The sequence below is a fragment of the Chenopodium album genome, chromosome 7 (assembly GCF_948465745.1).
Source record: "Chenopodium album chromosome 7, dcCheAlbu1.1, whole genome shotgun sequence".
Lineage (NCBI taxonomy): Eukaryota > Viridiplantae > Streptophyta > Magnoliopsida > Caryophyllales > Amaranthaceae > Chenopodium > Chenopodium album.
In genome coordinates, this window is record NC_137840.1 from 77,467,157 (window position 1) to 77,489,075 (window position 21,919).

Sequence of the window (21,919 nt, forward strand, 5' to 3'; positions counted from 1 at the left end):
TAAAAGTGATAATACACTAATTTCTTATCCATAAATCAGTGCAAATAATATCTTGCATAAAATGATTCAAGAATCCTTAATAAATTCACATAATTGAAGCTTTGAAGGTTAGTAGTTTGCAAGGCAATTCACCTAAACATTATTATTTTGAATTATTTAGTCAATTTTCTAATATTAGATTCCTTAAAGTCGTGTATTTGATTAGTTATAGTGTCTATTTCATATTGTCCCCTTCTTGACCTTAAATCAAAATGGCCTATTCAAAGAATTGAACCTATCCTCTTCCCCACCAACTAGCACCTTATAATCACATATAAATATCAACTTTAAATATCCTACTCGAATTAATCCTATTTTTATTAACTAAAATAATTGAAATACAATGTTTTGGTTTTGGACAATCTAAAACAAATGATGAAGACGAAATTCGATATAAGATTTTAAGTAACACCCTCAATACTAGTAAATTGTAATTAAACCATACATAAAATATCCAAACGAGTATATACTCCGTAATTCCGTATGGCAGTATGTCTTACATTGATTGATGGGAAATTTTTGTAGTTTGTACAAAAGGATTCTTTTTCTTTTGTCAAATTGTAAAAGAAGGGATATTAATCATACATTCTTTTGGGGCATCTCATACATCTACCCTTTTTGAATGCAAAAATAAAAACAAGAGGTCATTCTTTTGCCAAGAAGAAGCGGCCCACTTTGAAATCCTTATCCTCTCCCCACTAAATTACAATAAGATAGCCCATTCTATTTATCCAATTCACCCATTTTCGGAAAGCATATGTTATAAATAATCTACACTTTCCAAATCAAAACCAAGACATAACACACAAAAAAAATACAACACCAAGAAAAAAAAAACTATAGTTTCCTAGACCTTAAGGATGATGAGACATGGTAATGGAGGATTGAAGGGAATACAAAGAGTAGGCTTCTTGTCGTCGTCGTCGCCACCATCTTCTCGTCGTATGATCAATTTTCCGGTGAAGTGTTTATCGGACTTTAATGATTATGCTGTTTTGGGTTTATCTCCTTTTGCTTCCAAGACTGATGTTAAGTTTGCTTACAAAAGATTGGCTTTAAAGGTTTGATTTTTAAGAATCCCCTGTTTTTCCTCTGTTTTTTTATGTTTCATTTTGTTGGTTTTTTCTTTGAAAATGGTGGTGATTGTTTTTGTTGTTTTTGCAGTATCATCCAGATGTAGTCAAAGGAGATCATATTGCTGAAAAGAATAAAATGTTTCGAGACATTAAATCTGCATATGAGGTATTAGTTTATTAATATTATTACGATTTATACATCTTCTGTTTTTTTTTTTCCTCAATAATTTTCTTAGTTGATTGATTATATTTGTAATTATTCATTTGGGTAAACTTGAATGAATATGATTGTGGATAAAAAGATTGTGTTTGCTAAAAAAATGATAAATTGAATGGTGTTGTGTTTGTATATCAATTAATTTGTTTTAGGTACAAATTTATTATAGCCATTAATTAATAAATAAATAAAATAAAAAAGCAAAGGTTACCATTGCTTTTGATGGAAAAAGGTCCATTATAATTTATTACAAGAAGGTCACCTTTAATTTCAGAATGGCCAATCAATCAATCATTGTTTAGTACACGGTAACGTATAGTGGACTTTTTTTTTTTTTTTTTTTTGAGTGTAGGGTACCAATTTAGTTTGTTTGCTCTGGTTAAAAAAAATAATAATAAAAATTTATAAAAAAAAAAAAGTTCGTTTGCACATTTGACTATTTGTATTTTTGGGTGGGTTTCAACATAGCAAAGTGAATTAATATGTTAAATGTACATTTCCTCAAAAAAAAAAAAAAATAAATAAATAAAGTTAAATGTACACATGGTGCAACGTTACATTGACCACCACGAGGTCCACGAGGCATAGAAATACATTATAAAATCTGTAATTGTTTTATTGTAATATTTTGATAGAGATTGGATAGAAAATATTACGTAGTAAATTGAAATTAAACCAATATTGTAAAATTGGAGTATGGGAAATATGTTGATGAGATATTTATTAAATTGAGAGTACTCATAGTAGGTTGATATCGAAGTACACCTAACACCGTTTCTCTTTAATCAATTACTTCATTTCTAATATGGTAAATAATCAATGAAACTAATTTATAGCATGTTCAAAGCATATTCTATATCATAGATTCATAACATTCATAAGGTAAGTGAATAAGTGATAATATTTCTAAGGGGAAAAAAAAAAAAAAAAAAAAAAAAAAGAAGCACTTGTATTGAAGAATAAAGTGGCTATTTTAAAATAAAAAAAAATAAAAAAAAAATAAATTAAAAATTGAAATAGGAGGGGTGACTTCATTAAATAATAATAGTCATTCGGTAGAAGAAAGGGTCTAGATGTGGGGGTCAAGTGTGTGGTTTTAACATTGACGTATATTTATAGATACCTAAAAGGCTAAAAAGAACAATTAAGTGTCCCACTTCTTTCTATTCAGGTAATTGATGCTTATTAGTTATCACATTTGTGTGGATGCCATTTTTGAGAGTAGTAATGACTTTCGTATACTTATTTGATTATTTCTCTTCCATTTATATTAGAAAAGCAACAATAATGTCGTACTCACATTAATTTTTATGCTCCCTCCAGAAATCAAAATAAAACTAAACTATTTTGACAAGTATTGTTGTTTCGTTGCTTGCATTTTAACTTATTTTGTTACAATTAGGCCTTTTATATTAATTGAAAATTCCAAACTGTATTAATGAGATGTTTGATCAAATTAAGTGAAACAAGTCAATTAATCCGACGAAACATTTGTTTTAAAATAAAAAAAAAAAAATCCGACGAAACATTAATGCATTTCATGAATATACTGAAATAAAATTTAATTATACACATGTCATCTTATCTATAACCACTTATCACATTGAATTATCCGTTGATAATTTAAACTATACTACGTATTAATTTGTATAAATTATAAACTATTTTGTATAATAACATAATCATTTTTATTATATCTCTCTATTACTTTGTTGTTTAAGTATAAAGCACCAGAGAATGTATTATATATTTAATTTGAATTGTGATATATTGAATAATTTAATTAATGAAAACTATACATGATTTATGATCATAAAGATAATAAATTTATGCAAAAAATTGTGCTATTTGTATACGAAAAGTGACATCTAAAAGACTAAACTATCACATAAAAAAAAGGTAGTATGAGGTATGACCTTATCTTATGAGATTTTGATAAGTAAACGCCAACTTGAATGATTATACCTTCTACATCTCTATCAACTTTAATGGGCCCCATTTTTGGCCCCATTCATCTTCTGATTAAACTTTTATTGGTCCAAAACCCGAATTGTATTGTGATTTCTTCTTTTGTTTTACTTTTTGGATGTTTTTCTTCTTTTGTTGCTTTGTATTTTTTATTTATAGAGTGAATATATATAGACCTGATCTCTTGATTTTATATACTATCTCCGTTAACTATTATGTGCAACAAAAGAATAATTTATATCTTATAAATAATACTCTTTTGTTGCACATAATAATTGACGGAGGTGCTAGTATTTTTTTTCCATATTAATTTTATTATTGTCATTCTAACGAGTGTCTACAAACACTTGTATGTTAATCTTCGAACTCAATCTATTTGAATGTAGCGCTATTGTCTTAATTAGTTAGCTAGCTTAATTACACTAAATATAATTGTCCAATGAGATAAGCATTTAATTTAAATAAAGCCATTTTCGCTTATAAATCTTTTCTTAATAATACAGACATTGATGAGAAAGTTTGAAGAGGAAGAACAGATGCAGACAATGCAAGACTGTGGTGATTATGATGAGTGGGATGAGTGGATGGGATTCGAAGGGGGGATGCCTGCTACTTATCATTCTTGCTAATTAAATTTCTTGCATAATGCTAAATATTTCTCTTTGTTTCAATTGCTACTACTAATTACTGTATCAATGTATATAGTTGTACATTACTTTCATTTCCTAATCAATAACAAACAATAAAGCTCAAAACATGAGAAGAAAAAAAAAGGCATGATAAAAGTTGTATGGATTGTTTATTTGATGTCGCTTCTTGTGAATGGTAAACTATTGAAATATGATAAACATACATAATCATATGATTTTGTTTAATTCATCTCAATAACGACTTTAAAAGTATTAAAGTGTTAAATTTTTTTGGATAGTGCGACTAATTGAAGTAATACATAGGAGGCTTAACCCACGTAAACGATGTGAACTTCCCAAAATTGGTTAAAAACCCACTGTGAAAATCAGTCTCAAACACCCTCTTTGTTAAATTATAAACACAATGATCTATGCCATGAGGTCCAACTCCCCTGCTCTCAATTCCTCCCCAATTATTGATATAGTATATGCAATTAGGCTTAAATCCATATTGAATCCCCTGACATATAACCAACAATTGGCCAAGTGATTCTGCCAAGTAATAATAATACTTGCCCCCCTCTGCCGCGTGATAAAGTAAGTGATAAAGTAACTTATGCGTCACTTGAAAAGAGAATTATTACCTAGTAAAAATCAATATCTATTAATAAAAATTGAAAAGACTTCTACAAAAGATATTCAAATTTAAAAATGAGAATTTCATAAATACATACCTTTATAATATGTTACATTAATAGCCGGAACACGATGTTTAGACACAAGCTCGGAAGTTAGTTTTTATGAAATATCATCACACAATCAAGAAAAACTAAAAAAAATTAAAAGCAACATAATATAATGTTCCCGTCACTTAATTCCACGTATCTTATTTGAGTTATTAGCCTTGAACACATAGTATACAATTTTCTTTGTTCATTTAAGTATGTTCTAAACTTCTACTCCATTCTTTTTGAAATATGTTTGATAAAGGTAAAAACTGGAGTAGTGATAGCAAGGAAGTTCAATCGAGTTGTACCAAACATGAATTACTATTGAGTCTTAGTTTGAGGAATTTCAGAGTTTGCTAAATGTTACTATGTTACAACATGCATGACTTCGATTATGCTTTATTATGCTGTAAAAGATGACATTCAACTCCGAATTCATTGTTGTTTGGAAATTATGATATTTCAATTTATGTACTCTGTTCCCAAAATCTCGACCCTTATGGATAATAATCTGCAAGGGGTATTAAGAGAATTAAATAAGTGCTCGTAGTAAAATTATATTGAAAAAGGTAATGGCAAAATTTTGCAACACATACCAACCAGATTTTGACTCAATAAAAAAAAATCGCTCTAAATTCTTCACGCTTATATTTGTGTCAAATTCAAGCAACGAAATTCCTCGTTATAATCTTTATTTGTTGAGTAATTATACTCAATAGTTCAATTATTCACATTGGGGAACCCTATATTGACTATACTGATTACTGAAAATTAAAATTGAAAAATAGTACTCCACTCCGTACAAGATTATGATTTTGATATTCGACGATTTATTATAAAAATAAAAAATTACCTGGGAAAGTGGTTCAATGGAGGAGAAAAAGCTCAGAAGCCACTTTAATGGAAAACTCGGAGTACGATTCATGGAATAGAATAAAACGGACTCGTTATAAGATATTAGTCATATTACTGTTCCCAAATATTTTATTAAGAGTACTTTTGAGATATACGAAGTATTAGTAATTAGTTATCAATTTATCATTGCTTAACATGCCTAAACTATACTCCATACTCGTATTATTTAAAGGCTAGTCTCCTACTTGTTCTTCTTAGGATTCAAAATCTAGAACAGTTAGAATTATACTAGTAGTATTTTTCAAATAATAACTTATTCATTAATGGTACAAGCCGTACAACAATACGGTTAGCATACGAGCATTACGATGTAATAAGGAAACAAGTACAATGCATGAACGAACGTACATAACTTCGATCATTTTAGCTATGATCATTATTATAATTATAATTATTACAAAATAATAAAAGCAATTAAGACTTGATAATCCATATGATTATTTCATTATTCAAGGCCAAGCTGAGCTTAATTAGCAAACAATGGGTGCATCTCCATTGTTAAAGTAAAGGACGCAACCATCAGTTGGTGCCAAGCAACAATTACAAGAAGGAGTAAGCTTTTGATCTCCTGTTGAAGGGCAAGTCATATAATCCAAATTATCATAGCAAAACTGAGGACATATTTTGTCATCATCATCACTTTGAGCATCCACCTTTTTCATGTTTCCGACTCCTAGCATCAATATTAGCCCTGCAAATAAGAAAACGATGGAACATTAGGAGACCCTAATCACGAGTCATGAGAAATACTCCTAGCTATTAAAATTACATACGTCGTACATACTATACTAGCTAAATACCAGAAATATTAAGGAACACCACATGGTATGAGGCGGGCGCTTAGTTAATTATGTTAATATTAAGCAAGAATATTTATAACAATGAACTTACCAAAAACCAATAGAAGAGCAGAAACTTTAGTATTCTTAGTCTCCATTGTTGTATTTGTCGATAATATAGTGTATAAATAATTTAAATGTTTATATATGTTGTGATGTAAAAGGAGAGGGATGGTTGTATGTATTTATAGGTAGCAATTTCGTAATTTTAATAGGTAGCAATTACGTGCAAGTTCTAATATTATTACGTAGCAATATGCGCAAGTCATGGCGGCCATTCTAGGCTTTGCCAATTTTCAACGATTGAATTTTGACACTTCATACGAGTATTATAGAAATAAAATAATAGATAAACTTCTTAAACTTCAAATTACACAACAATAATTTGTAAGAATATGATGAATATCAAAACATAAGCAAAGTGAACTTATGATAATTTAACACATAATTTACACCAAAGAGTTAATATTAATCATCAATATATAAGTCTCCAATTAATTTGGTAGAATTCCTTCTTGTTATTTGTAGGACATATAGACATTTTTATCATTAGACTAAATCTTACTTGATATTTTTATTATGTTATTTATTGATTGTATACGTAGTACTTGTATTATATTAGTATGATGATAAAAACTTTCTAATACGTGGAATTATATATTAACCACTACTTTGACATTTGAGTCATTATTTCTCATTTTCTTATATCAAGGCCGTTTTAATTATGCAATCAGTTCACCTAATGAGAGTATAATAAAGTATATATAATACGAGTACACAAAATGTAAGTAGTGTGAAAATGTCTATGTGTATTTTTGAAGTCAATGATGGTAATCTTCTTCATATGGTGGCTTTGACTTTAAAGAAGATAACGTTTTAACGTGGATAATCGGATATTATCCTATTTTAAAGAGAAGATGATTAGGATCTTACAATGCCTAAAATGAGATGGTCTAATTTCAACATTTATTTATTTATTATTTTTTTTTTTCCAAGGTGAAGAGGCCTAGCACTTAATTAAGTAGACGTGTGTTTGGGTGGCCAAAGGGTATCTTACTTTGGGCCCAACTGAAAAAGGCTAAATGGAGACCCAATAAACTACTTCTATTAGTCTATTAGCACAATTTATCAAAAGGAAATTAACCCATATTGCCCAATAGTGAGTTTGTGACAATGTTTCTATTTGTGTATAGCGTGTGCACAACACATGACTCGGTTGTAATGTGTGCACATAAAGTCGGGAGAGGCATTGCTAAATGGATACTTTTGTCATTAACGACCTTTCCAAACACATATTTGATTACAGACAAATAGACAAGTGAAGAAGACTGATGTAAAATACAGCATGCAGCATGCTCTACATGAACTACAAATCTGTCCCTGCCTTATTTAGGTAATAAGAATGTTTAATTATACCAAGCATATGATAATCAAAAGAAGATAAACACACACAAATTCAAACCATCTTTTTAAGATCCCTCATTCAACTCAGTGAAGCTACGATGTCAATGCTAAAAGGGGAAAACATTGAATCATGATTGAGAATTTGAGATAATTTCAATCATCTAACATTACATATAATCTCCGCAAAACAGAAATCTTTTTTTAAAAAAAACACTGCCTTTTGCTCCTACTTAATAGTTTAATGGAGTACTACTTTAATATCTAATCCATAATTATTCTTCCACTAAAAAATCATACTCCGCACCAGATAAAACCGTGTTTGCATTACAACATCAACACATGCACCATACTCGTCGGTAAGTATATGATGTCCATGTATCGATCTCACAAACCCGGGGTACACCAGTTCAAGCATCTTCTTTAGATTTCTTTCCCCTACAAGAAACTATAAACTCTACAAAATTATCCATTGCCTTAACAGAAGACCCTTTGTAATCTCCCTCAATTTTCCAAGCATCCTTCAACTTCTCCCCAATTTCAACAGCTTTTTTCTTCATTTCCCACCCACAACTCCCCTCCTTTCTATCCAACACCATTTCCACCACACTCTTCACCCACTCTTTCTTCACCTCCCCTTCCAACCCCCTCGTCAACTCCACCGCAACCCCCATTTCCTCCACCATCATCTTCGAATTATACGCTTGCTCGGCCGCCAACGGCCACCCGAGTATTGGCACTCCTTCTCTCAAACCTTCCAAAACTGAATTCCAACCACAATGACTCAAAAATCCACCAGTAGCCTCATGCCTCAAAATATCCAACTGAGGCACCCAATCTCTCACCAACATCCCCTGTTTTTTCTCCATCATTCTTTCCTCAAACTTCTCAGGCAGCCATTCGGGTTTAAACTCCCCATTGAAATCGAACCCGAATGGCGGCCGAATCACCCACAAGAACGGGATCTTACTCTCCTCCAAACCTTTCGCTAACTCCATCATCTGAATCGGAGTCACTGTATTCTGTGACCCGAAACAAATGTACAAAACTGAGTCATTTTCAAATTGATTCAACCACCTCAAACAAGCCTCTTCCTTCTCATCATCATCTTTTTTCGAAGATGTCATAATCAAAGGACCAATTCCCCAAATAGGAGATTTCGTGAAATTCCTAAAAACTTGAAACCCTAACGGTTCAATCTCCTCGATGGAATTACACAACCACCCAGAACAATTCAAGGATGATTTAATCTGAGGTTGGAAAAACCTCGACCATTCATCGGACCCATCAGCAAACCTTAAAAACCGATGAAGCTGATTACGTCGGAGTTTCCGATCTTCCGGGAAACCAGCCAATGAAAACTCCTCATCATCGCCGACATTCCGGTGAGGTAGATTGCTCCAGATTGAAACATACGCGCCGACACCGTAGGCCCCACCAGTGTTGAAGCAGATTCCGGTGGACCCAACTGATCGGGCCACGTTATCGGCCCAGCCCAAGAACACGTCGAAGATGATGCACACGGGTGGGTCGTGCAGGTGGTGGCGCGTGAGGTAGTCACGTACATGAGGTTCGAGTGAAGTGGATGCATGGAAGAGTTTGATGATGGAGGTTAATGAGAGTTTATCGGTATTATCGGTGTTGGGTGGGAGACCGTGGTCGGTGCTAGTGAAGGGGAGTTCGATGATGTTAAGGTTGATGTTGAGGTTGTCGGATTGACGGCGGAGATTAGCGGCGTTTAAAGGGGTAGTGAGGAGAGAGAGAGTGAAGGGTGTTAGAGAGAGAAGGCGGTGAGCGAGGTGGAGGAATGGTCGGAGATGGCCTTGTGCTAAAAATGGGAGGAGGATTATGTGTTGTTGTTCTTGTTCTTTTGTTGATGACTCCATTTTTGGGTTGATTTTTTTTGTAATTTTAATGAATGAATGATTTGGTAAAGAATTTTGGTGTTTTGGAGTTTAATTTGGTGTGGGGATGGTTCGATATATAAGGGGAGTGATGAGTGGTTGAGAGATAATTTATCAAAGTGATGAATTAAGAACGTGCATTTTGTTACTTACCCATTACATATTATTTGCAACGATTTGACATAAAGTAGATAGGAAAAATGTCTAATCGTTGCAATTTTGTTACTTACCCATTACATATTATTTGCAACGATTTGACATAAAGTAGATAGGAAAAATGTCTAATCGTTGCAAATAATATGTAACAGAGGTAATATTAGTTTAAAAATTTTAATAAATTAAGCTAGTTGGATCGCGAATATTTACAATTAAATGTAGAGGATGCGAGAGTAAATAAAACGGCATAAGTGGTCCTTTGGATCAATGTTGAAATCTTCAATAATTTGTGTTGGGAGTATAGTAGGGGAGTGAATGAGTGAGTGATCACTCTGGACAGTAGTGGATGTATGGATGTGAATTTGTAGAATTTATTAATGGGTCAATGGAATGGTTGTTCTTTTGCTAACCACTACTTTCTTAAGCGTTTTGATTTTTAATTTCTAAGGAAAGTTTTTTAATAAAAAATTTGTAATGAAATTGATTAATTTATATTTTTATGAGACTTTGTTATTAATAGTCGTAGTCTTTTCATTAATCAATTTCATTACTGATGCTAAAAAATTGATTAATGTATGCACTAAACATATGTAACAAACTGACTGAGAATGATAGAGGTCATGTACCTAACAAAATAATAGTACCTAATTAAGCTCAAATGACAGAGAATGAGATAAATCATGTACTCGTAATGTGCATATTTTGCTGTTGTTTGCTTCATGGGGTGCAATGTATGACCTTAAAACTCTGGTTGGCCAGACATGCAGCCTGCACCTACCGGATGGATTCACAATATAAAGGATAAAGATTATTATATCATCATTATCATTATTAGTTATTGTTTAGAATATGTAAATCTCTTGATTTACTCTTTAATTTTGATAGTCAAAGTATATCCCTTATAATTAGCTAACGTACCTAGTCACATATTGTATCTAGTGATAGTTTGGTTAGTTCAATGTTCTAATCTTGTACTATATATACTCGTGCAGTGTGTGGTTCCTATAAACGTGGGTACCTATGGTACAGGCGTTTCGCAGAAAGAACATAATATATACTTCCTCCGTTTTCTTTTAGATGCAACACACTCTTTAGCGCGGTAATTAAGAAAGGTGAGGTTTACATGATATTATAAATTTTAAAATAGGATGAATGGTTGTTAGAAGTGTAATTTAGTGGGTCATGTGCTTTAAATAAGGGATATAGTATAGTTTTTCCTTAAAGTAACTTTCCTTTTATAGTGTGTTGCAAATATTGTGACATTTCCTTTTTAGGGTAGTGTTGCAAGTAAAAGAAAACGGAGGAAGTACGTGTTAAGAACATACAGTTATGGTGAAAAGAACATACTTTTAAAATATAATGAACATATACCTAAATTAAAAAGAACATATTTGTACCATAAAAAAGTGAAAAGAACATGCGTCTATGTTCTTTAATTGTCAGTGTAATGTATTTTTATTTGTGATATAATGTTCATTGCTTATTGTAAAATGTTCTTTGAATTTTGTGATGGGTATATATAAGTAATGTTCATTACATAGTATATATTATCATTTTTTTTTTTATTAATGTTATAGATGTAAAAGAAAAACAAAAAATTGAATGTTTTTTAAAAAAACTGATATGTTCTTTACAAAATAATTGTATTTCTTTACAAGACACATAAATCTTTTCGCATTTTTTTGTCTATACCAAGCAAGGTATAGGCTGCTGTACCTTAAAATTTTCAATACTCGTGTATATTCATCAATATAATCAAGCTTTCTAACCTTCTCTTTCTCAATTGACATCTGAAAAGGTTTCAGAGGATATATGATAAGCTTGTTAAGTATGATGCTTTGTTGCTTGATCATTTTCTCGATATTTTACAATCTTCACATGGTCAAGAAATCTAAGAAACGGTTCAAGAGCTGTATGAGTATGCTGCTGAATATAAAAGGATTCGTGACACTAATAAATTAGAGTAATTAGGAAACATGATAACCTGTTTGGATGCTGGAGATTTTATTGTGGTTACAAAATCTTTTTCACACATGCTTAATCTGGCCAATTTATCCGAGGAAGTCCAGATTGCTTATCGTAGAAGAATAAAAAAAAATTGAAAAAAGGGGATTTGGCAGATGAAAGTTGTGTAATTACTGAATCATATATTGAAGAAGCGCTGAGGAGGTTGGTGGTGGATATGAAGAAATCCCCTGAAGAAGTTTTTGATACATTGAAAGACCATACAGTTGATTTGGCGTTTACGGCTCATCCTACTCAATCCGTCCGTAGATCTTTGCTTCAAAAACATGGAAAGATAAGGGATCGATTTATATATTCTAAACAATAACTAATAATGATAATGATGATATAATCATCTTTATCCTTTATACACGGGCTCTCAAGGGTTCATGATGCGTAGAGGATTCATGATGCGTAGAATGCCCCCAATGTTTCCACCCCTCAAAGGTATATTTTAATATTTTGATGTTGACATAGATTAAAGTTATAATTGATATAAATAAATTGCAACATGTGTTATCAAACTGTTTTGCCTTCCTAGAACCCTTCCAGTACTTCGATTGGAAGCGGTTTTTTTTAATATATATATAAATAATACATTGAATGTATATGAATCACAAAAGTACACCAAAGATAAAGGCAAGATAAGTAGTAGAGAATTGGACTGGGAAAATTTATATAATAAAAAAAAACCCACGAATGACGAGAAAGGGTGAGTATTACAAGAAAATTCTCACTATAAGAACTCACAGAAGAGTATTACAAAGTAGGAATAGTGGATTAGGGAGATTGTGTATATGTAAAAACTCCGATCATAATAGATATCTTAGAGAGCTGTATTTATAGGTAAATTCTCTGTAAGAATGGAGGGAACGAAATTCATAGAGTGTAATGAGGGTATCGGAGTATTGGAGGATGATGAAGGTGGATACATACTCCAAATGATGCCCAACACCTTATATTTATAGGTGATGTATGGGGGTGGAGGAAGTGTGTGACATTTTCTACACACAAGCTCTTCAAATTGTCCACATAAATGTAGAACCTTCACGAGCATTCACTAATTCTATATTCTTCCACCATTTTGACATATAATGAGTTGGGCTTTGGAATTTGGACCACACTGACCCAACATAACATATTTGTAAATCTTGAAGCACCGGGTATGTTTGATTTTAGGCTTTCATTCTTCTCAATTCTCTATAGTTGCTGCTTTGTTATTATTGTATCACCTGATAAATAGGACCCTTTTGATTTCCCAGGTCGGGTATTTCTTATGAGCTGGTTCCAGCAAGTTCTTTGGGTATCATTACCCATAACCTTCAACGCATGCATTATATGTCACGTTCTCTAATTGAGGTCATAGAAGGTAATGGGAACGAGATAACCAAGTTTGTTAGGCTCATAGGAATGGAAAATGAGAGAACGGTTGCTGAGAAAATCATATTCGAATTTGTCAATGGTGCAAGGAAAACTAACAGCAACGAATATCATCCAGAGGCTTAATCAGGAAAGGTGTAGAAGATTGATAAAAAGCATTGAAGTTGTTTAGTTGCTGAAAGGGGATAAATGAGTGAATGTTAGAATCATTGCCAAACGGTGTAGGGTACAGATTGCATATTTGATGGGTAGAATACTTGGAGTTTCAGAATGAGTCCGGAGTTCGGCTATTTAAATTAATAGACAAAAGATCCCACTTAACTTTAAGGTGCCGTGACAACAATATCATAGTAGTAAAGGGTTTCTAACTTTGGTGCGCGGAGCAAAGAACAGTCTTGAATACAAGAAATACTTTGCATTTCCCTTGTAATAATAAACTCAATACTCCATATCAACTTTCAAGTCAAGCAATAACGTTCCTTCCAAATCATGATATTGTTATTAATTAATTGCATAAGATGCACGCCTATATAATTAGCTCATTACTATTAATATCTTTAATTTGATTTTGGACTCGTTCCCACGAATTATGAATAATTACTTATGCTAAAAACATTTAAATTACTTAAATAACTTTCAATTTTTTGTCATATAAAACTTTGTCTAACTTAGATTTTTTTTTTTTAAAGAATATTTGATACAAAACATTATATTGTCTAAGTTTGAACTACAAAAGTACTCAATGGATCGTATAAATTATAGTGATCTGGATTGAAGAAAAAAAAAATGTTAAAAAAATCATTATAGCTTGTGCGTGCATGACAGGGTAAAGTCGTATCCCCTAATCAAAAATAATTACCTAATTCACTAACTAAAGTAGATAGGGAAGTAGGGTCGATCTCCACAGGGAAACAAGTCTTTTTACTCCTAATTAAATATTATAATCTAAATTATTTAAGTAACCAATATTAAAAGTTGAATATGAAACTAAACTAAAAAGAGTAGGAAAAGGGAGAAAATAATATATAAAAGGATCTAGGGCATAGGTTCACCAATAAATAATATTCCGGGGTAAAATAGGGTAATCAATTATTGACATTGCATAAATAACATGATTAACAGGCTCTCGCAATTTATTAACCAACATAGACCTAACAGGCTCTCGCAATTTACTAGATCTAAGTTCTTATTGAAAATAGCCTTTAATATCAAATTAACATCTGCTCGATTCATCAATTTAATATTGCTATACTTTTACAAGCTGCAATTGTAAAACATTAAAACAATCCAATAAGAAATCATCATGCAATACCAACAATCAATAATAGTCAATCATCAATGCATCAATTAATCAGATTGTAAAGGGCTCTCGCTACTTATTACAATCACACAATTAATTTACCGGTATTAAATCTCATCTCTCGAATCTTGACTTAACCATTTATAAATTAACTTGCCTATTGAAACTAGACCTAAACATCAATTCTCATCTCTCGACTCTTGAATCAATATTGTCAAACTTATGCATAAAAGATAGGCCTAATCTAGTCACAGAGCATTAAATCAATCAATAGGAAATTAATCTAGCATTGATAATCAACAACAATAATTTACCCCTTCATATTATTTATTAGATCCCCATAAACCCTAGAAATTAAACTACTCACACATAATTAAATATAAACTAAGCAAAGCAATAAAATAAATCATGATAAAAGGAATAAAATAAATAACTAAGATTAAGGGAAGAGAAATCGTCACCAAAATAAATCTGGAATTAATCAAAGAAATAAGGACAAAGGTTTAGAGAGAGATTAAGAGAGAGAAAACTAAGTAGAGAGAGAAAGTCTAAGAGAAAGGATTAAGAGAAGAAGAAGTGGTCCTAAAATCGTATTACGGAGGAGTATTTATACTCCGTACAAAAATCCTAAACTAAAACAAATTAAAACGACTCTAATTGTCTCCTAAATAAACACGCGCCCGATCGGGCGAGGCACCGCCCGATCGGGCGCGCCTTTTTTTTCACCTCTAACAACAATCTCGCGCCCGGCCGGGCGCGTCACCGGGCGCTCCTCCCGCCCGGCCGGGCGCGCCTCCGGGCGCCAGCCTTTTTGGCCGGGCGGATCATTTGGGCCAATATTTGGACTTCGATTGGGCTCCAATTCTTCGGGCCAATCTGGGTTTCCTCTTTGGGTCTTGAATACTCGGTCCAAACGCCCCGGTATCACCTCTACCGAGCCCTTAATCACCGGTTCGATGGCTCCAACCGGCCCTGGGCTATAAAAACTGGTCGTGCTTCTCCAGTGCTCGTGATTGCTCCAAAATATCTCGGGAAAATACTCCAAAAGCATAAATCCCTGCAAAAGTCAACCAAATCTACGAAAACACTAGAAAACACCAATTAGTAATAAAAGTGGCTCTAAAGAGCCAAAAACACTACTAATTATGACCAAGGGACGGGGGTAAAATACTATATAAAATGAATACATCAAACTCCCCCAAGCCAAACCTTTGCTTGTCCCTAAGCAAAGATCTCATCAATGAATCAATAAATATGCTTCACCCCTAAAGGTAAAAAAAATCAAGCACAAACGATCCAAGGTAAATCAAATAAACACGCTTCAGAGTCAACCAATCAAATCCATCCAATTACCTTTCTTCCCTAACAATTGTCAAACAGAGCAAACCACAAGAGCATATAGAATTCAAGACTAGTGCTCACACACTCGACTCTCATTTATGTGGCGAGTAAAAGATGTACTCGATCGCTCTCCAACCACCCCTTTAATGTGAACAATGCCCTCCCAACTCACACTCTCGTGTGTATAAAAACAATGAACGCTCAATCCTACTAGTCGACTCGAAATATGCCAAATCATAACTTGCATTGATAAGCAACACTTTCACATTCATACAATTCTATGCACAAAGGTCGGAAGGTCTTTAAAGCTTGTAATGTAAGGCTAGGGTAAAGGGTAGGATAAATTTGGAAATACGTGAGAGAAAAGCTATGCTTAAGGGAGCAATATCCTAATAAAACTCATGATCAAAATAAATAATGATCAACATCTCCTACATAACCAACTCTAACATCAACCAAATATACTCCAATCATAATAAATAAACCCAACTCTTACAATTTCACTCATAAGATATAATAATGGAGTAATAGAGTGAATAAACAAACTTTATTTTCCAAACTTGAAATTTTTCCATTGAGGTATCAAAATTATTCTTTACAAACCTCCAACTAGAACATTTGAACATTTTTTTTTCTTTTGAAGTTCGCTTATTTTTTCACATTTTTTTTTTCTTTGAACTTCTCTTTTTTTTTTCATAATATCATGCTTTATTTTTTCAAGAAAATATAACTCTCAAACTCATCAAAAATAAACATGAACAATCAACAAAACTACTTCTCAAAATCCCACCCAAATTGTGCAAATAAATAGCACACTACAAACTCCCTCACCTCACTCACTAATAGCTCCCCCAAGCCAAGCTTGGGACTAGTAAACAATGGGGTAAAATAGGCTTGTAATATGGCTAATAAACAATAAAAAGTCAAGGCAACAACATGGGTAGCAAGGAGGGAACAAATGTATCTACAATATCTGGAGGCTACCTAAAAGAACAAATGCCTTCGTCCTCCACAATGTGCATAATAATGAATCATATAAATATTACTTATAGTTGCAAACCAATACTCAAATTCATTGACATACCAGGAAAAATGAAACTATCACACATTTCCTAACCAAATCAACTAGTCAAGCACTATATTCACAAGTAGTTGGACAAAATTGACGCATGTAAAGGTTTCAAGACAATCAAACATCATATCATGATCAACTAATCCACAATGCTTATCATCAAATACCAGGGATCAAAACAAATTTGTAAAGTAAGGGGCACAGGGAAGCATGATTTATAATTCATTGGAACGTATTTTTGGATTTTTTAATTTTTCAATTTTTTTTGCATTTTTATATATAAATAAAGCAATAAAGCTAACCTAGAAAGCGAAAAATCTAACCTAAGAAAACACACCAAAAATAAAGGAAAAGAGAAAAAGAAAAATACCAAACCAAAATCTCCCCCAAGCCAGAATCAGACAATGTCCTCATTGGCTCGGAAACTAGCCCAGCATAGCTAGTCCTCATCATCCTCGTCCATCGAGCCGAAGCCCGCACCTCCACTGCCACCTGCACCACATGCACCAGAAGAGCTACCACCAAAATAGTCAGCGTGAAAACTCCCCCCCGCCGGTCCCCCGAAAGGAATGTCCTGCCCGTACCCGAAAAAGGAAGAATAGTCAGAGTAAATACCACGGGCAGTGGGATCCCTACCGTACCCCTGGGGTGGAGGCTGAAACCAGTCAGGGTGGATAGCGTCGTCGGGAATGTTGCCCCGACGAGCATAATCATCGTACATAGGGTAGAGAGCTCTACCCTGGTTCCTCTCTAGGTACCCTAACCTGTGGTCAATAGAGCCTACCATCCTCCTAAGGTTAGTCTGTGCATGCTCAATACGTCCTAGGGCCTGACCTATACTCTGAAAATCCCAAACTGGGTCAGAGTCAACATGAGGGACGGAATGAGACATACGAGGTGGAGAGAAAACCACCTCGGGCTGGGGCTGAGGTGGTGGAACTGGTGGTGGTGGTGCCTGTCCCCTAGCGTTGGCAACTAAAGCATCATAGGTATAGGAAAGTTGCCCTGGGGGAAAGGCGGTCAAGTCTGGACTGGGAAGGGGAAAAATAGGCAAAGGTTGCTCGTTCCCAGTCCTAATACACCAAAAGGGTGTCTGCTCGCTATCCGGCCTAACCCACCCCACATCCTCTAAATACCTAGCAGTCATGTAGGTATCTGGTCCACAGTTGGTCAGCTGGTGGGGTCCGTCTACTACAAAACCGGCCTTTTTCACCGCTAATCGAGTGATAAGGCCACCTAAACGGATAGGGGACTTGGAAGTGGTGCTGGCTGTGGCATGCCGACTCAGGTGATGAACTATGAACCTGCCGATGTTCAATTTCCCGAACCCATATACATAGTGTCCTATTATAGCTAGTTCGTTGGTTTGAGCGTTATGAGGCTCGGCCCTACCCAAGAAACACAATCCCGCAAACCTTTGCCAGATTTTCGGGACAGGGTGGTGAATGGGTTTGGTACTAGCATGTTGGGGGTCGGGGGCAGGTAAACCAGTCAAAGCAAAATATAAATCACCCATTTTATAATCTTCATGCCACTGGTGAGATAATTCAGAATTTAATTCAAAAATTTTACAAAATTCAACAAAAGTTAAACTAATATTTCTATTGTTTAACCTGAAAAATAAATTAGGTCCATTTCTACTGCTAACAACATGAAAAGTGGACAAAAATTCACATGTAAGTTCTCGGTATGTAGGATAATGCATGTCAACGAATTTTCTCATGCCAATATCGTTCAAAAATCGTTTAACATAATCAAACAAACCATATGATTCTAAAGTAGGGCGGTGTAACCACCGAGAAGGGATTACCTCACGACCGACCAAATGCTCCAATCGTTCCTTCTGTTCCCGGCTCACGATCCGGATCGTCGGCCAATACGGGAGCTGTAAGTCTGGGTCGTACTCCTCCCTCGAGCTGGAGTTCCTACCAAAAATTGATCTTGCCCTCTTTGAAGCCATGTAGAGAAATGGGTCGAAAATTTTTTGGAATTAAAACTGAAAAATTTTTGTATGAGAGTGAAGAGGATGAAGAGAGGATTACAAATACATAAAAAGTTTTGAATTTGGATTGGTAATGGAGGAGAAATCTTAGAGAGGAGTCAGAGAAAATTTGAGTTTTAGAGAGAGAAAGTAATGGAGGAAAGAAGAAATGAAGAAAGAAAGAAGAAAGAAAGAAGAAGGGACGCGTAAGTGGACTCGCGCCCGGTCGGGCGGTGGTTCGCCCGATCGGGCGATCTGGAGAATGTTGGGCTTTTTCTCGCGCCCGGTCGGGCGATAAAATTTGTCACGTGTTCGCGCCCGATCGGGCGCTTCTCGCCCGGTCGGGCGATCTGGCCAAAATTTTCCATCTTGTTCTCGCGCCCGATCGGGCGCCATTCGCCCGATCGGGCGAAATTTTGCCCAGAAATTCTTCACTTCTCGCGCCCGGTCGGGCGAGGCTTTCCCGATAGGGCGGACAATTTAGTCCGTATACGTCAAAATTCGCGCCCGATCGGGCGCCTCTCGCCCGGTCGGACGAAATTTCCTATTTAGAAACATTGCTCTCGCGCCCGATCGGGCGAGCTTCGCCCGGTCGGGCCCGAGACTAATTCGGTGATAGCTAATTTCCTTCTGTTCTCAAAAAGTTGTCTAACTATTTTCCTTCAAACCTGTACACATACTCAAAAAAAAAAAAGACTCATTAAATTCCCTCATCTCTCCTCACTTAAGAAAACGAAAAGAAAAACTGGTCCAAAAAACATTAAAAATACGGGTTGCCTCCCGCAAAGCGCTGGTTTACCTAGGTCCCGCACGACCTTCTTACCAAGTACAATTCCTAAGACCCTTGGCCTAACGCTTGATCGGGTGGTTTCTCACCCGGTCTAGCGATGTTTAGGCCGCGATGCGGCTTCCTGACATGTCCTGTGGGACGCCAAGTCGCCTTATCTGGTGGATCCTCCATGACTTGGATTGGGGGATCGTCAATGCTACGCACTAAAAACCCTTCTTCGATCGAATGTTGCTTCAAATTGTCATTGTGTTCAACACTTGCAACTCGATCTGGCGGAACACTTACCGTAGGCTCGATTCGCACAACTTGCTCTATCGGTTCCACTTGTTCATCCTCGAAACCAAGACCAACATTGTAGAATGCTCTTTCTATTGCATCGACTTCCTTCTGCCATTTGTCTATCTCATCTGAAAGGGATGCAGCACAAGATACCGCCTCCAAGGGATCTTTTTCAAGAGCTTGGGGCTTATTAGAATAATTTACAACCACATTAACACTGAAACATTTCTCCTCAGTCATGGAGCTTTTGAGGGTATTATTCAGATTAAAAACCACTTTATCATCCCCTACAGATAGTGTTAGCTTACCACTTCTAACATCTATGACTGCTCCTGCAGTGTTAAGGAATGGTCTACCCAAAATAATTGGGGTTTGCATATCCTCAGCCATATCAAGAACAACAAAGTCTACAGGTATATAGAATTTACCTACTCTAACGGGGACGTCCTCTAAAACACCTAGGGGGTATTTGAAAGAACGGTCGGCCATTTGCAGAGTTATATTGGTAGCTTTTAATTTACCCATATTTAACTTAGAACACACAGATAATGGCATAACGCTAACACTAGCACCCAAATCACATAATGCATTATCAATCAGAAGATTACCAATATGACAAGGGATAGAAAAACTACCCGGATCTTTCAATTTAGGTGGAGACTTATTTTGAAGTACGGCACTACACTCTGTAGTGAAAGCTACTGTCTCTACCTCACTAATAGACCTTTTTCTCGTCAAAATTTCTTTCATAAATTTTGCATATGAGGGGATTTGTGTGATCAATTCAGTAAAGGGAACTGTTACCTTCAAATCCTTAACCACCTCCAAAAACTTACCAAACTGCTTATCCAAGTTTGTCTTCAATTGACGATTGGGGAAAGGAAGTTTGATAATTGGCTTTTGAGCATTCTTCTCTTTGTCTGGAGTAGCCACCTTCTCCGGAGTTTTACCCTGCAATGTAGGATTAGATGTGTTAGTATTATCTTCTAGCCCTGCAGGGCTAGCAACTACATTGTTTGGTTTAATGGAATCAAGATTAGCATTATTTAATAAAATAGGTTCATCAACTCTGGGCATAGAGGGCCCTTCATAATTTGAACCACTTCTTAGAGTAATTGCAAATGCTTGATCCGTAGGCCTAGTCGGCTGTGCCGGCAGGGCTCCTTGTTGGCGTGCTTGTAGAGTAGCGGAGAGTTGCGCAATTTGATTATCTACAATTTTGTTGTGCGCTAGAATTTGATCAATTGTCGCATCTCTGCTCTCCATGTGCTTTTGCATATTGACCAACATTGCTCTAATTTCCCCCAAAGAAGGGTCTGAAGATGAGGGGGGTTGTTGTGGTTGATTCTTCTGGCTAGCATTGGGATGATAGTATTTCTGCTGCTGTTGCTGTGGCACCTGTGGTTCTTGTGGTGGTGGATTTTGAACATTAGTGCTCCGGTAGGAAAGGTATGGATGATTCCGATACCCAGGATTGTAAGTGTTGGAGTATGGGTTATTCTGCCTATAAGCTTGGAAGGCATTAACTTGCTCCACGGAACTCCTGCAATCCTGCTCCCAATGACCTACAATACCACAATTTTCACAGAAAGCCTCATTAGAATTGTTATTAATCGCAGAAACATTGGCTACGTTAGCAGTGCTCAGATTATCTAATTTTTGACAAATAGAGGTCAGTTGAGCTTGCAAAAAGGATACAGAGTCGACGCTATGTTTCCCCTTGTTAGCAAATCCTCTCGGATTCCCATATTGGGAATTGTGTATCGCCATGTCTTCAATAACCTGACCTGCGTCATCAACATTAAGATTCATAAATCTCCCACTAGCTGCAGAGTCTAAAATTATTCTAGAAGAATTTCCAATGCCATTATAAAAGGCTTGGATTAACTGCCATTGTGCT

At 35.2% G+C, this 21,919-nt stretch overlaps 1 protein-coding gene, 1 long non-coding RNA gene and 1 pseudogene across 2 annotated transcripts; 1 reads left to right on the plus strand and 2 right to left on the minus strand.

Annotated features, from left to right (window-relative positions):
* The first annotated feature begins 671 nt into the window (after positions 1 to 671).
* On the plus strand, positions 672 to 4,107 carry LOC145639755 (chaperone protein dnaJ 20, chloroplastic-like). The gene is made up of 3 exons (XM_081691079.1): positions 672 to 1,100; positions 1,204 to 1,281; positions 3,804 to 4,107. The coding sequence occupies exons 1-3, from the start codon at positions 900 to 902 to the stop codon at positions 3,927 to 3,929; spliced, it is 405 nt and encodes a 134-aa protein (XP_081547205.1). The 5' UTR covers positions 672 to 899; the 3' UTR covers positions 3,930 to 4,107.
* Positions 4,108 to 5,809: 1,702 nt separating this feature from the next.
* Positions 5,810 to 6,600, minus strand: LOC145638675 (uncharacterized). The gene is made up of 2 exons (XR_014114685.1): positions 6,464 to 6,600; positions 5,810 to 6,263 (listed from the first exon to the last, which is right to left on the minus strand). It is a non-coding gene; the product is annotated as an uncharacterized LOC145638675 (long non-coding RNA).
* Positions 6,601 to 8,021: 1,421 nt separating this feature from the next.
* On the minus strand, positions 8,022 to 9,838 carry LOC145638676 (UDP-glycosyltransferase 92A1 pseudogene; annotated as a pseudogene).
* Positions 9,839 to 21,919: the final 12,081 nt, after the last annotated feature.